The following is a 16,563-nucleotide window of genomic DNA, read 5'->3' on the forward strand; positions in this document are numbered from 1 at the left end:
AACTGATATTTTTGCCCCTAGTGTCAAAAACAATTTTTGCAGACAACAAATACATCACATTTTAATTAAAACGTTGTTATTCATATCCTGAAGATGTAAATTTCATGATTAATGTTTATAACTAATAAATTTAAACTTGACGCCTCTGAATTCTAAACGTCATTTTCTGTCAGCTGTCAAAAAGTGAGGTTATATAATGGATGTGGATTCGGAAAGCCCTGGGACTTCGATTGATGAAAATACAGAGAACTTCTGCGACAATCCAACTCGCGATACTTTGGCCGAAGGTCTTATGGGCTTGATCAAGCCCACGGTTGACCAACTGGACGAACGTGTACGAGCCACAAGGTACCTCTTGTTTTATGTTCCTCACCCTCATATCTGACACCGCTTTTTTAGGATCTCTCAACTTGAACTGAAGCAGTGTATTGAGACTCTCTGCGAAGAATTGAAGAAAATCAACGAGAGTCAACAATCTACTGTTGATCTTGATGCTTATGTTAAGAAACTCATCAACGCGAAACAGAGAGTGACTGTGTTATCAAACATCTTGCAGAACGTCCAAGACCGTCTTAACAAAGTCCACTCGTCGATCGAAAAAGAAACAGTCAAGCGGAAAATAATTTTGAATAATACCATAGAGGATCAGAGTCCTTAATGTTACTTAAAACTCCGCAATATGATTTAAGGGGGCACCCAGAGGTGTATGAGCCGAGCGAGGATTCGTTCTTGCTCCTTGATGCACTTGAACAAGAGTTGGGGTTTTTGGAGGCGATGGAGCCGGTTTTTGCCCTGGAGATTGGGTCAGGAAGCGGGATTGCAATCACAGCCTTGGCGACAAGTCTCAAATGCGAATGTTTTGCCACTGATATTAATCCGGATGCGTGTGTGGCAACGAGTGAAACAGCTAAGTTGAATAGGACCAAAGTGAATTGTGTCAACATGAATTTGTTTTTTAATTTTAGGGAAAATTTGTTTGATATTATTTTATTTAATCCCCCGTATGTCGTTACAGACTCTGCGGAAATTAGCGGTTATGGATTGAGTAGAGCGTGGGCTGGGGGCCGTACAGGTCGCGAGATTACTGACAGGGTGCTCTGTAATTTACAACATTTTTTGACACCAAAAGGCGTGTGTTATATGGTGATTTTGAAAGAAAATAACATTGACGAAATTATGTCTCTTGTGTGTAAAAATATCTTTCGTTCGGAAGTAATTAAAGACAGGAAAATAAGAGGAGAACATTTATTTATACTAAAATTTTCAAAGGCTATGTAGAAAAGTATATTGATTGGTCTTGTGGGTATAAAAATGTTTGAAATATGGTATTAAATAATTATACAAAATAAATAAGAAAATTTGGAGTTTTGAAGTATTTCGCCCCAAAAATTTTACCTTCTTCAGTCGGGGAGCTGAAGGCAATGTCTTCATTCCTTAAAATCGCACCAAATACAAAATTTCTCTTAAGTGCGTCCATAAGAGATGTTGCTACGCCCTTCTGTCGATGATTGTGGGCTACCCAAATCCGGGAAACACCACATTTCACAGGGTAAGACTCCTCTGAACATAAATCCACTTGGTCTTGGTGGGTTGTTAGTAACTTATGAGCGGTAGTTTTGACTTCTGCCACTAAAGCCCCGATTATAACTTTACTTTTGACATAGAAGAATATCTGGAAAAAATAAATCCTAATAAATTGGCACAGCTAGTAGGACAGTCTACTTGTGAATTAGCTGTGTTGAATTCAATATCAAAGTACCCCAAATCTCGGTTGACCACTTCCATCACGTCTTTGACTTTCTTCCACCAGATTTTGGAGTCACCCGGTATAATTTGGATGATCTTCCCGTTGCGTAGATCGTTCGAGACGACGCGTTCATTTTTCCAACCCTATAATTAATTAGGTTTAATTAATAAAAAAAAATAAATAAAGAAGAACTCACATTAAACCGGAAAATATGCCCGGCATTGTGATAATTCAGATGCATTATTTCATCGCCCGGGTCTCCCATATGATAAATAATTTTACACTCAGGACACTGAGTAGCCCCCCATCTCTTCTGTCCTGCATCTAATAACATCTGGTCCTTAGAAATCGGCCTAAACTTCTTCGTCCCGTTCGAGACCTTATGTTCCTTAACTGGAGAAGGAAAAACCGTTTTTCCGGGATAGAAAATAGGAAAAAATTTCTTCTCGTTCGACGGCATAGCATCCAAAACCGAGCTTAAGTCCCTCGCTTTTTTCGGACTGTTCAAAGCCAGTCCCGAGGTCATATTACACATCTGGGACGTTGGAGACATTAACAAATCCGGGTTTTTCCTCTCATTTTCTTTATCTTCGAGAGAATTAATGATATTCGAAATTTCGTCAGTAGGAATTAAGGGTTGTTCAGGTTCGAAATCCAATTTTGGACGTTTAGGACTGACGCCCTCTTGTACTCTGACCCGTTTAAGGGGATTTTTGTTCTGAATTAAACTAATCCGACCGTTGTTCATTTCGAGCTTTATGTTGGGGTTTACTGTGACTACGGCTTTGTGGCGGGAAGATTTGAAGAATCTTTTTGATGGATCAGGCTCAGGACTGGGTGTTGGACTGGGTGTTGGACAGCAAGGAGCAGCTTCAGGGGCTGTCTGAATGCATTCAGGGGCTGCTTCGACCGACTCAGAATTTGAAACAACAGAATCGAAGATTGCGTTGAGAGGAGAGTTTTCAATTATGTTGATTGCGGCTTCGAGAGCCGCAATTTTGCTGATTTTTCGGATTTTTCTCTTTTTTATCTTGTGGCTGACTCCCGCATTGATTTGTCCTGATCGACTGTAAAATAAACATTTTGCAGTCTTACAATACTATTAACAAAATAGAGTAAAGTTTTGTTAAGCCTCCTTGTAGTTTAATGTAGCCATTAAAGTGATTTTAAAAAGTCGGATGGCCGTTGCCATCCACACAATCAAAAATTACAAAATGGAAAAGGAAAGTTAATTTTTTTTCTCGTAATTTATTCACAAAATTTGTGATTACTACAATACATAACAACATAACTGTTAATTTAGACACACTGTTCTTTAGTTCAAATAATTTTAATTATAAAATCAAGTTGCCTTGCCAAAAAAAATTAAGCAAATGAATGTGACTAACCTGAATTTACTCCTCTTGTTGCATAAAAAATAGGTCTTTCTTCTGTGCGTTTTTTCGGGGCTTGGTTTCTTGGTGAGGGCAAAAGGTCGTGGCAGAACCTCGTTATCGGTCTTAGGATAAAAATTTCTGGAAGGGAGAGACATGTCCTTGTCAGGAAACAGAGCGGTACGTACTTTTGGATTTTTACAGTCTTGGTTGGGGGCTGTGTCAACCTGCGTCTTATTACGTATTAATTTAGGAAAAACGGTGTTGGTGTGCGTATCATGTGGTGTTTTAAGTTTCTGTGTTGGCGACTCATTGGTGGTGCAAGGAGTGATGACTTTAGTAGTGGTGTTAGTGTTGTTTGGAGTGTGGACCGTGTGTCCCTTTTCCACGAGACCGATGATGTCGTAATCCCCGACACATGTATCTAGTGAAAAGACGTTTTTGGCACAGCCCTCGTCGAAGTCCAGAGGACTTATGCACCCTAGATCGTCGTCGCACGGGGAGCTGTCTGGAAAGAGGGCTCTTCGTCTGCTGGAAATCTCTGGAGTGTGCTCGATTTGCGGATGAGGCTTCATCACATTGGGTCTAGAAAGAATTTTCCAAGAGGCCGGAAATGAGGGCAGCAGCCACTTACCTGACCAACTGGCGGGAAACATCCGCTCTGAAGGGGCATAATAATCACACGTCACGGGTGCACGAATGGCGGGGTTTGTTTACGGTTCACGCAGCTCAAACCGTTTTTCTAACCAAACATAAATAACGGATTAGAGGACATGAAAAGCGATTCCCGCCGGATAAACAGGAAGATGATTGGCTACCGGGATGAGGGGACACAGACGCATGCGCAGCAGTTTTTTTAAATCGTTCGTCTAAAAATAAAATAATTCAACATAATTTAAATAAAAGTTATAATTAGCTTTTAGTAATAAAATAAAACACAATTTTTAATTTTTAGAAACCTATTTTACACTTGATTGGCATTACTTGTTAAAAAAAAATAGCATGAAGTGTCGCCAATCGCCTACACCAAAACTCCCCTACTGCCAAATCCCGCAGCCTGCTATAACCTTGGCGCCGTATAGCAATGTCTATAAGTAAAATCATTCTGTATAAAAAAGCATTGTTAACGTAAGGTAGTAGTTGTGTTTTGATTCGTGGAGTATAAGTAAACAGCAGTGCAAATTATAGTGTAAATTATGGTAAATACAGTGCAACATAGTAAAAAGTCATCTCTGACAAAGTCCATGGAATATAATTGGTGTTATTGGGTTTAATAAGGTACGTTAAATGTGATCATTGACTAAATTTGTTCTATGAGGTAATCTTGGCTTGTGTTAAGACACCTGTTCACACCTATCTTCACCGAAATTCTTTTACTCTTTAGTGAAATTTTGACGGAAAGTGTGTTCACAAATCGTTAACAGTTTACCCTGATTAGTTTCAAGCTTTGAAAAACACCCAAAAGGTGCTTTCAAGCAAATTTATTTCTGTTTTTGACTAGAAAATTGCGTAATTCGTCGGCAATTTACACTTTTATTTTGAAGTTTTACACAGCCAGAATATTAATTTTAAATTAAAGTCTTTCTTCAAGGTGTTTCCTTTGTGACCATAAAAAAAGCAGTCCCAGGTTAAAGATCACAAATCGGTGATACGTAAACACTATGTGATTCATAATTTACTCCTCAAATTATCTCGGGTTAATGTGCTAAATAGGTATCTCCAGACATGAGATCAATTTTTCCCGAATTATTTTTAGACGCAAAAGCTTTTATCCAAAAGCTGCACCGAAAAATCGGTTTTATTTGAAACAAGAGTACCTACAGTCTTATAATTATCAACTTTTTTGATAAATTATATTGCACTAGAGCCAAGTTATGTTACTATAGCAACGCATAAACGGGTGCACTGCATCTCGTTTGGCATTTTGAATTAATAACCAACATATTTTTTAGTACAATATTATTTATGTTTAGTTCAATTATTGAATTATTTTTTTCAGCAACGAAAAATTTCAAATGACTTGCCAATGTATTTGCATCTCTCTGATCTTGCAGTTAGACATGACGTTTTTTGGAAAGATAGAAACGATGTAAGGAATTATCCTGATTTGTAGGTAGAAGTAGCAAATCTCTCGCTTTGTATTTGTCTAATATGTTCATTGTGTAATTTAGTAATAAAAATTGAAACTGTTATGTTTTCCCTTTTTCTCATTTGGCATTGAACATTTTAATATTGGTAGTACATAGTATACCGTACATGCAAAACTTAGGTTAGTAATAGTTTGTAGAGTATATTTTGATTATTTTAGTTTATTTACAAATAAATTAAATCAGATTTATGTCTCAATTTAAAATAGACCATTTTGCGTAAACTTCGTTTGGTTTGTGTCATTTTTATTACATATAGAGGGTTTTTTTATTGCAACATTACTGCTTCTTTAAGATTTTCATAAATAAATATCTGAAAAAGTATAAATAGTTTTCTTATTATTAACAAAGTTATATGTATATTGAGGGATTATTGCCCTCTAAAACAATAACCCCAATCTTGTTAATATTGATTCTCAACCTAGGCGAGGTTTAACTCGTTCTCAATTCTGAAAATATTTTTCTCGAATATGTACAAAGAATGTACTAAAATCTCATTTTAAATGTTTGTAATGTATTCTTATTATTTCGAATGACTATTATTGCGAGAATAATACATGTTTTTGATTACAATGTTGGATGCAAGTATGCAAATAACTAAGCATAATGGAGGTACACACAATCAAAACAAAGTCGTAGAAAAGTAGGAGTAAATAACGTCCGAGTGGCAAAACCGCTTATTATATTCCAAATCGCTACAAGAGTCCTAAATGTTTCGCATCCAGAGCTCCAAAGAGATCTTTTGCAAGATAACGGGTCAGTGTCACTTGAGTGACATAAAGTTGTAAAGCAAGCATCAGGATGTTAACCTTATTTTATAGTACTGTCAACTCTTTGTCAAAATTTAAAATTGTTAAAACATTCTTCGTCACTTGTTGATAACATACATACCTATGCATATAATAGTACTTTTTGCTGACCAACCTCAGAAAGAAGGGAGACGATTCTAAATTTTTCAACGGTGGAAGGTCAAGGTGCCATATTTTTGACAAGAGAAAAGTCAATAATTTAAAAAGTTGTCATGTTGACTTGATGTTAAAATGCTTGGTTTACATTACATGACTTTTTTGAAGTGACAGGAAAAATATTTTGTCCGCAATAGTACAGCAGAAGCAGAAATTGAGAATTCTAGAGTTATCGGGGCAACACAAAACTGAGCGGTTTATTGATGTACTCGTAGTAGGGCTAGAAGTGGTAATAAGGATTATTTTTTTTTATTTTATTATTTTATTTTATTCAAATGTTTTCTAAACATTAACTGTTTTCTTTTGCTTGTGTGTATATCTCGTCGCATAGCTGTCGCCACCCTATCGCCCACCAGCTTTATTTTTGAGGTGAAATAGGTTAGAAATATTTGATTTGATTTTTTTTGTAAAAGAAGAATCTGTGTTACAACTGACCCTACTGACAAATTTTGAACCAGAAAAAACATTGTGAAGTGGCACGAGATATATCTATTTAAATAAATGTAGTCGATAAATACTCGTCTATAACTTGATTGTTATCATGACAAGTGCATAATTTGTGCAAAAAGGCAATTTATAGCAATCTTGGAATTGCCGTTCCTGCTACAACTATAATTTCCAATAAAGTCACTGTAAATTGTAATTTTCGCAAGCCATCAAAACTTTACACTTCGACTGTTGATGTTCTATGCAGAGGCCACGTGTGCTAAAAACATGAAATCGTGTTGTAAACCGATTAAAATTTACATAGACTTTTTAATGTAATATGATAAGTTTTTACAGTGCTGATAATGTATTTATTCTTGCATTGTTGAAATAACATTGATTTGTTTTGTTCATTTAAAGTAATTTCACGATTTTTATTAGGTAAAATTAGTGAGGCAGTTTTAAGATGAAACGACAAACATTTCTCGATTAATTGAAATCTCAGTAATTTAATTATGAAGTGAAATCCTAGTTAAATTTTAAAGTTTTAAAGTAAAATTATTATGTATGTGCTTCTAGTGATGTGATTCTAGTGCGACTTTAGTTTTATTCTTGTTAGACGTCGATGAAAATTTTTATCAGTTGTTGACTAAACATTTTAATTTGAATTTTTTGTGTGATATTTCTTTGAAAAAAATTGGTTGCATATGATATACTATACCATATATCATATACAGGGTGTTCGGTCCAAGTCGCCCCGGCCGATAACACCTAAACTTACTTTTTTTTTTCAAAAACTAAATTTTCAAATAATACTATTCATTCTACGCTTTCTTAGTAAATGCATCAATTTTTTTTGGCACATCCGGTGTATCCGGAAATGCTACCAAATTTAGTTTTTCAAATAGAACACCTATGTTTTTTTGCTCGAAACAATAAGAATTGGCATGAAAAATACGTTAAACCACTATTTATTACATTTTACTTTACATAATGCACTCAGAAAACAATTTAAATTTTTGAATTTTATTGCAAATTTTGCAACGTAGGCGGATTTTACTTGTCAAGGTATTCATCAAAAAAGCAATATGCTTGGATACCGTTTAATTCTTAGTTTGACAAAGCCTCATTTGTCAATAAATCTTATTGAGATCTTTAATAATGGATGTTATTAATTACGACGAAGGGGTAGATCAGCTTGAAGTGTTTTTTAAGTGCAACAAAAATAGAGCGGAAGCTGAAAGACAGTATACAGAAAAATTCTCAAATAGAGTTTACCCAAATTGTTGAAAATTTAGTCGAATTGAAAAACAAATGAGACAAACAGGTTCGCTTCTTAAAACTAAAAAACCTGCGGTTCTTTGTGAAGAACAAGAAAATAGAAATCTGAATGTTCTGTTATCAGTCGAAGAAAATCCAAGAGTTTTCCATAAGAGAACTCGCTCATAAACTGACAAATTAAATTTGTCAAACCAACAATTAAACTGTATCCAAGCATTTTTTTTTATTCACACCTTTCCTTTAAAATTAAAAATCAGGCTACGCGACCAATTTCCTTATAAAATTCTAAGATTTAAGATGTTTTTTGATTGCATTGTGTTACGCAAAATGAAATAAATAGTGGTTTACAGTATTTTTCATGTCAATTATTATTGTTTTGGGGGAAAAAAACATATATGTTCCATTTGAAAAACTAAATTTGGTAGCATTTAATACATTTATTAAGAAAGCCAAGAATGAATATTATTACTTGAATATTTACTTTTTGAAAAAAAGAAGTAAGCTTAGGTGTTATCAGCTGGGGCGACTTGGACCGAACACCCTGTATGTCCATATATCATATATGGATGGACTCTGTCAATTTTCAATATTTTTTCATACTTTGAAAAATGTCGTATACAAATTGAAAAAAATTAACAAGGAAAATACAGCTTAAGGAAATTGGTGGTTAGTGATTACCAAAAATTATAGTTTCGTTTTTGTGATTCAAAATTAAATACCTACCTATAGGAATTTATAATTTTTTTTAAATTTAGAGTTTTATCAAACATTTCTCGATTAATTGAAATCTCAGTAATTTAATTATGAAGTGAAATCCTAGTTAAATTTTAAAGTTTTAAAGTAAAATTATTATGTATGTGCTTCTAGTGATGTGATTCTAGTGCGACTTTAGTTTTATTCTTGTTAGACGTCGATGAAAATTTTTATCAGTTGTTGACTAAACATTTTAGATTTTAAATTTAGAGTTTTATCGATTTTTTGTTGAATTAGAATTCAAATTGGTAAAGCGACATCTTTATCGTATTTTATGTGACATAGGACACTGCTTTGACGATGAAAATTTTATTTAGATTTTATTCATCTTTAGTATGGAATATTGAACAAACTTTCTCGACAGATTTGAATCAATTTTCGACACGATATTTCATTTTGACACACTTAAATGAGTTTAATTTGAAAAAATATTTTAATGATGCAGTAATTGAAAATAGAAATATTTATTTATTGATAAATGCCATGGGGCTACAAAAGAGTTACCTACCTATTGAATATTTTAATGATATTGAATAACAAGAGTGCTGTCACGAGTTGCTTTAATCAGATTACTCTTCTCAAATTAATTAAAAAATAGTTATATTATCTCTGAAAAGTTGTAATTGTTACCACAAATTCAGCCATCAGGAAGAAAATTTTACAATTGCGAGAATCTAAGAAAGCTAAAAATATTTATTATATAAACCATTATTCTTTTGATTGAAAGTAAAATGACAAAGCTGAGTTACGATTTTTCATGGTTTCAAAATTACTGTGCATCAATTCGGCCATAAAATGATATTAATCCAGACAAAGGTTAGTCTCCAGTTTCCCGTAATTCTATTAAGATTCGTGTGCTTGTAAGAATATATCTTTCGGTGATGCGTATGTACGGTCAATACTTGTAAATAAAGTTATCAATAAAATGAGTTCGCGGGTCAGTAAACTTCATTGAAACTGCTTCATAATTTATCAAGTTTTATTTCGTTTCCTGAATATTTGTATCTTCACTGGTCGCCGTAGCGTCGCTGAAACTCCCACCTAGTGCCGATGCTTGCTTATACCTTTATGGTAATTGGTCGAAACGTGTGATAAATACGTTATGGTACTTTTACAGTGTCGCAAAAGTCGCAAGATTATGGCCAGTGGCGACAAGAAGAGTCCACAACTGAGTAAAATCAAAGTCAAGGTCGGAAATAGTACAGTGACAGCCAGTGATTCGGACGCTAGCGTGGAAACCAATAGTTTAAGTGCGGATAGTACGACGGAACAAAATAATGTCACGCAAACTGAAAAGCGACGAAAGAAAGCCAGGAGGGGGTCGGAATGGGAGATTATGGAAGGACTGAAAGATGGGCAAAGGTTTGAAAGTAAGCCGAATTCGTTTAATGGATTTTTGCACAAGAAGAGGAAGTGGCCTTTGAAGGGGTGGCATAAGGTATTTGATATTTATAAGTGTGAGTAAATTTAGACCATCCTATTCTAACTAATGGCTTGTTTTATTTATGCAAAATTTAATTATGATGTAATTAATTTTGAGGTAGAGGGTTTATAAATAAATTGAACATAGATTTATTTTGTGCAAAATAAATAAAAAACTCGATGAAAATTTAAAATTGGCATCAAATTTTGATATGCTTTGTCTTATAATTAAATTATTCTTCCTAATAGCTTTTTTGGTTATTCAAATAAGAAATTGTGTCAATTAAATTCAATTCGATCGCATTTCTGAATAAACCACAATATTTTCTTATCGCTACATGAAATCAATACATATTTTCAATTGCAGCAGTAGTTAATTTGGGTCAAAATAAGCATAAAATTGGAGTCAAAATTATGTCATTTTATTTTGACGTTTCATAGACATACGGTTTCTGATGCAAGAAAGCAAGGATCGATTACAAATTATCTTGATCTGTCGATATTTTAAAGAATGGCTTCTTTTGTTTTTTATTTACTGTAATACTGTACTGTAATATAAAAAAATATAAGAGGGAGATAAAGTAAGAACAACTTGTGAAAGGTATTAATTATCGCGTGACACTCTCTTTTGAAATAAATACAAATAAATATTCCCTTCGTTCATAATTTGTAGATTTATTTATTCAGACTTCTTCTTCACCTTCAACATCTTTTATGAATTGTTGCGATTTCATGTTTATGTCGCATTATACGAGTAGTGAATAATGTATAGGTAGTATACGGTGAACTAGTCTTTAGGTATCCGTAGTATAGTACTTAGTTGTATTTAATGGAAAAATTAGTATTTTCGAGTTTTTGTGAAATATTTAAAATTGTATCTTCCAATATTTAGGTAATAATTAATGTGGAGGTCGCAGCTACCAAGCGTCATTGTTACAGAAATAAGTGTGATTCTACATAATAGATCATGAAGTAACTTTTAAACTTTGGTAATTTTGACATTAGTGGGATTAGTCCACAGGTGAATTTTATTTATGAAAATAAAACAGACGTAAGACCAACCCTAAAAGGGAGGGGCTGTTAGAAAAAGCAACTGTGTGATATCACTCTTCGGTATTTTTTTTTTAATAAAGACCAGTTGTAAATGTAGTAGATTTACTGTGAGGAAAACTCCCAGACGTGAATTACACCTCGGAAGAGGAAAAATTAAAGTTGGATGCGAAAATTTCAACAAAAGCGAAATTAATTGGATTTGCAAGATGTTAAACAATTTTTAAGGCATTAGGAAGCTTTATGTTTTTAGATTGGCATCATGGTGTGCTTGTAACAAGTGTTATTTATTTGTTTATAATTATAAATCAGTCAAATCAACTTCGGTTAATTTCTAGCAACTTTAAACTCTTCCACTATGTGGAAAGCTAATGGTTTCTTATCTACTTATAATTTATAATTATTATGTCATATTCCTTGTGTTTACTTGCAAACATTTAAAAATGGCAGCTTGCTATGAAAAACGATTCTGAAATATCCCTTGCCAAATTATCGATAACAATAGCTGTTAATTAATTACATTATAATTAGTCTGCTAGAATTATTTTTGCTTTGTCAAGGACATGACGGTTCACTACTCAATACAAATAAAAATAAAAATCTGACTTTTAATTCGGTTGACCTCACAGTAATTAAAATTAATAAATGTCAATTGTCTTTGGGTTTGTGGGGTATATTGAGATAAATATTTTTTATATTATGTATTATTGTATTTGACTTTCATTTTAGCGTTATTTTTTAATCGAAAAGGGTATATTAGTTTATGGAAAAGGCCCTAATGAAATAAGTAAAGGAAAAATCCATGGTACTGTCGATATTGGTTTGTCTGTGATCACTACGAAAAGCAAAAGAAAACGAATAGATATAGATGCGGAAGAATTTATTTATCATTTGAAAGCTAAAAGTGAAGACGCTTTTACGAGCTGGGTGCAACAACTTACTGCTCATCGATTATATAGGCAACATATTTTGACGTATGGGACGAATGTTGGCACTCTTTTTAAACCGACTGATGGCTTACATAGTAAGTTGGCATTAAAAAAATATATCAAAAAATAAAAATAAATCTGAAGGTATACCCAGGACTCCTGAAATAGTAAGTCGTGATGGCAGCCTTACTCGAGGCTTGCAACCGCCATCTAGTGGCGGTCGTCTCAGTTTATGGCTCCAGGAATCTCTCTCTTCCCTCGAACAATTTCAAAGAGATACAACAAATGTCGAACAAAACGTAACGAAGTTATCGCGGCTTTTACAACAAATTGAAGCTAGTGCTATTTTGGGGACAGAGGTTGTGCCAACTGGATTAAGGCTTGATTTAAGTAAGCACTTTCAGGTGGTTGAGGCACTCTCACCCAATATTAAAAAAGATAGAAGGAAGTTTGGTTTGAAGAAGAAAAAGTCGTCCAAAGGTGGCAGTGTTGATTTAACAATTCAGTTCAGTGCGGCTAATAAATCAACAGGAACCGACGCTGACAATACTTCGCCGTTGTCTACAAATTCTTTTTCAGCACTTTCGACATCACCTCAGCAACTTGGAGTCAATGCTGTGGCCAGTTTGCCAGTGCCTAACGCTTCAACAATTCCAACTCCTGATAGTCTTAGTAATGTAGATGTTATCTCTCTGTCAACAGAAAATCAACTTAGGGAAGATTTTTTGTCTTTGGCCAAAACTGGTACTTGACTGATTACTCTTTGTGGTTTTTATACTTAAGAGGGATATTTTCAGTCCTTGGAAGTCTTAAAACTGTAACTTTTGGCTTAAGTACTGAACGTGAGCGTCTTAAGTCAGCTTTAGAGTTAGAAGGAACCATAAATGTCAATCAAAGCGTAGTTAATTTAAGAAATAATCTTAACCAAGTTCTTCAGCAAAACACCGAACTCAAAAGTCGTTTGTTGCGGATCCATGAAGCTTCAGATCTAACCGACTTGTCTTCGTTAGAGCAGCTTTCGGAAAACGTGAGTCAGTTTTTGGTTTGGTTTATTGAAATTTTGTCGTGTTTTTGATAGCATCGTCCCTATAACGCTTCGTTGAGCTATAGTTCCTCGTGTGTCAGCGCAACTGAATTTTTCGATGCCGAAGATTTGCCCACTGAAAAAACCATCTTGGATATTGAAGATCCAGAAATACAAGAAGAGGAATCTGAGGTGCGTACACGTTCTGAAAGTAGTTCGGAGGCGGGCTCGCTCTCCAGTGGAGAAGGAAGCATCAGTTCAGAGTCTGAACTCGGCACGGAGCTAAACACAGTCAATAATTCTCTAGATTTGGCAGGTAGGTTGACGTTTGGTTGTGGTTTTCGGTTTGAAAGGAAACGAAGTCGAAAGTTCGAGATGAAAAGGTGAGTCAGTAGCAATGTACCCATTATACCCCTATATTATGTTTTATCTTTGTTCTTCCGTTATCAAAACAACTGTTTTTTTTTTAAGGAAACCCCAAAAATTACACAAGGTAAAATAAAGTAGGCTGCACAGTCAAACATCTTTATTTATATTTCCAAATGGTTAAAGGTAAAAAAAGTCACTTTTCAATTGTTCAATTCAAAAAAATTTGGCAATTTGGCAATCAATTGTTATCATCCTGAATTTGAAATTATGTATATTAAATTTTAAATTATTACAAAATGTAATTATTTCTGTGGGTATTTAAAATCAAAAAAGTAAAACGTGAAGGGTGGTGAAGTCAACGCCTTCCCGAAGTCGTTAATACAATTTCAAATTCAGGATGATGATGGCAATTGTTTGCCGAAACGTGTTCCTTCTACGACATTAACTTATTATTATTTTTTTACAATTTGGAGAAGTGACTATGCTACATTCAACCCTTTCAATTTCATCTAATCCTCTTGGAGAAAATGGAATAATTTCGTCGTTTATTTCCATTATTTTTGACATATTTGTGCTAATTGTAACATATACTTAATTATTTTGATCCATGAATTTCTAGGTTAATTAATTTGAAACATTTTTTTACAACAAAACTGGCAAATACCTATTTTAACTACAAAATATGAGTTGGCTGTGCTGCCAAGCATCAACATTTTTTCACTTGTTTGACACTTGAGTGATTTTGGCATTTTGCACTTATTTAATTTTGAAAAACTAATATCTTGTAGGTACTACTATCTAAATTAGTTCCTTCTACATAACCTAAGTATTTTGATAGATTTTATATTACTTTATTTTTGGGCAAAAACGAGAAACTATAATAATGGGCAGTATGAAGTAGGTTGTGCGACGTTAATTTCCTTAATGCGTTTTTGTAGTATCCCTTTATTTTAAATAATGTTCGTTTTTACATTCAATTTATTCATTACATTTTCATTCATTTACTTTTAAAAAACCTTGAAGGGTTCTTCATTCTTCAAAATTTGAAGGGCTCAATTTTGTCATTTTGTTGTCAAAATATGACAATAATGTGATAGTTTTACGTTTGTGTGCGCCTAGTTTTTCCAAAATTTTTTCATTTTTTATGGGTGGCAAAAAGCGAAATCATCTCTTGTGCAAATTTTACTTAAACCAAGGTATCAGAAATGGGTGACATCCCTACTGACTCGCTCTCCCTTCGTCTCGAAATTTACATTCTGTTTTTGTAGGTTCCCAGAGCTTGACCGGTCGCCGGACAGTGCTCCCCGCGCCACGCCCCCACACTGAAGGTCTCTCCCTATGGAATCTTCTCAGCAGAAACATAGGCAAGGACCTGTCCCAGATAAGCATGCCCGTGGCCCTTAATGAACCCCTCAACGTCCTTCAGAGACTGTGCGAAGAGCTTGAATATTCCGATTTGTTGGACAAGGCGGCATCTTTGGACGACCCGTACGAGCGTATGGTCCAAATAGCTGCATTTGCCGTTTCTGCCTATGCCAGTACTCTCACTAGAGCCGGAAATAAGCCTTTCAATCCTCTTTTGGGAGAAACGTATGAGTGCATTCGGGAGGATAAAGGGTTTAAATTTTTGGCTGAACAAGTTTCGCATCACCCCCCCATCAGCACTTGTTATGCGAAAAGTAATAATTTCACGTTTTGGCAAGATGCAAGGGTGAAAACAAAATTCTGGGGAAAAAGTATGGAGTTTCAACCGCTAGGGAGTGTTCACGTGTTATTACCCCGAACCGGAGATTTGTACACGTGGAATAAAGTCACCACGTGTGTCCATAATTTATTTAGTGGACAAAGATGGGTCGATCAGTATGGAGAGTTAAGAGTTAGTAACGGACGAATCACATGCAAGTTGACTTTTAACAAGGCCAGTTATTGGTCAGCAAAAAGGCACGAGGTGAGTCTACGGTCATAGTTGCGCTTCAGAAATTAATTTGTTTTCCAGGTCGTGGGGGCCGTTTTCGACGAGTCGGGTAAGACGGTGCACCGTTTATTTGGTAAGTGGTCGGAATCGTTGTATTGTGGGGTTCCCCCATCGGCTCGATGCATTTGGAGGGCGGGGAATTTACCTCCGAACCACGAACGATACTATGGATTTACCCGATTCGCAATCGAACTGAATGAATTAGGCCCAGATGCACATTTGTTGCCGCCTACTGATACCCGATTCCGGCCTGACCAGAGAGCACTGGAGGAGGGTGATTTGAATACGGCTGAAACTCTCAAATTACAGTTAGAGAGTGCACAGAGAGACCGCAGAAAGAGGAGAGAGGAATTGAATATTAGATATGAGCCGCGATGGTTCTCGAACCAGAAGGATGACATGTGGGAGTACAATGGGAAGTACTGGGAGATGCGGAAGAATCCGGGATTTGCTAATATGCAATTCGAGTCGTTGTGGTGATTAGCAATACCCAATTTTTAGGCTAAACCAGTGATTTACGTGCAATTATAGTGATTTTAGTATTGAAATTGTTTCCTTATGAATGCCATGCTTGTTTGTATCGAGCGATCAAGATAATTTGTAATCGAGTCTTCTTTGCATCCGAGAATGTCTGTTTTTGAACTAACTGCACATGAAACGTCAAATAAAAGTCGAAAGGTAAAACGTCAAAATGGGTTGGAATTAGTCGCCCACGTATAATAAATACAAGTAGGACCGTTCTTTTTTGAAGGTAAATTATAAATTTAGGTATTATAATCATCACCTTTTTGATCATGCCACTTTACCTTTCAACTTGTCATTTTACTTGACATTTTACAGACATACATTTTCGGATCCAAGGATGACACGATTACAAATTACCTTGATCGCTCGGTATAAACCGGTCGTTTCAGAGTTACTATTTTATTTTTAAGCAATAAGGGTTTTAAATGATTCTAATGGAATGAAGTGTAGTGATATATCTATTAGTTTTTAAGTAGAGTGGCATTTTAGTTACGTAGCTAATGCAAAAATCATTTGTTTATTGATAAGAAATAAAAAATTCCACTTTGAACTTTCCTATCTAGTCACTAATTACTGT

At 34.8% G+C, this 16,563-nt stretch overlaps 4 protein-coding genes across 8 annotated transcripts; 3 read left to right on the forward strand and 1 right to left on the reverse strand.

Moving 5' to 3' along the window:
* Positions 1-151: 151 nt before the first annotated feature.
* Positions 152-658, forward strand: LOC123011660 (SNAPIN protein homolog). The gene is made up of 2 exons (XM_044409225.1): positions 152-348; positions 400-658. The coding sequence occupies exons 1-2, from the start codon at positions 197-199 to the stop codon at positions 656-658; spliced, it is 411 nt and encodes a 136-aa protein (XP_044265160.1). The 5' UTR covers positions 152-196.
* On the forward strand, positions 658-1,373 carry LOC123011659 (methyltransferase N6AMT1). The gene has a single exon (XM_044409224.1). It carries the CDS (start codon positions 658-660, stop codon positions 1,276-1,278), a length of 621 nt encoding a protein of 206 aa, XP_044265159.1. The 3' UTR covers positions 1,279-1,373.
* Positions 1,272-4,056, reverse strand: LOC123011655 (N-acetyltransferase ESCO2). The gene is made up of 5 exons (XM_044409213.1): positions 3,755-4,056; positions 3,136-3,705; positions 1,944-2,814; positions 1,723-1,890; positions 1,272-1,672 (listed from the first exon to the last, which is right to left on the reverse strand). The coding sequence occupies exons 2-5, from the start codon at positions 3,693-3,695 to the stop codon at positions 1,337-1,339; spliced, it is 1,935 nt and encodes a 644-aa protein (XP_044265148.1). The 5' UTR covers positions 3,696-3,705; positions 3,755-4,056; the 3' UTR covers positions 1,272-1,336.
* Positions 3,128-16,165, forward strand: LOC123011654 (oxysterol-binding protein-related protein 3-like). Of its 5 annotated transcripts, XM_044409209.1 has the most exons (10): positions 3,128-3,300; positions 5,120-5,209; positions 9,810-10,130; positions 11,894-12,188; positions 12,238-12,452; positions 12,498-12,837; positions 12,891-13,120; positions 13,172-13,433; positions 14,755-15,434; positions 15,483-16,165. In XM_044409209.1, the coding sequence occupies exons 1-10, from the start codon at positions 3,277-3,279 to the stop codon at positions 15,939-15,941; spliced, it is 2,916 nt and encodes a 971-aa protein (XP_044265144.1). In that variant the 5' UTR covers positions 3,128-3,276; the 3' UTR covers positions 15,942-16,165. The 5 variants fall into 5 exon arrangements, with proteins under 5 accessions (XP_044265144.1, XP_044265143.1, XP_044265145.1 ...); XM_044409208.1 differs by having other exon boundaries at positions 12,238-12,837; XM_044409210.1 differs by lacking the exon at positions 3,128-3,300 and adding an exon at positions 4,153-4,398 and having other exon boundaries at positions 12,238-12,837.
* Positions 16,166-16,563: the final 398 nt, after the last annotated feature.

The sequence above is a fragment of the Tribolium madens genome, unplaced genomic scaffold (genome assembly GCF_015345945.1).
Source record: "Tribolium madens isolate multiple individuals breed KSU strain unplaced genomic scaffold, Tmad_KSU_1.1 Scaffold_91;HRSCAF=231;Tcas5.2_LG7, whole genome shotgun sequence".
Taxonomy (NCBI): Eukaryota; Metazoa; Arthropoda; class Insecta; order Coleoptera; family Tenebrionidae; genus Tribolium; species Tribolium madens.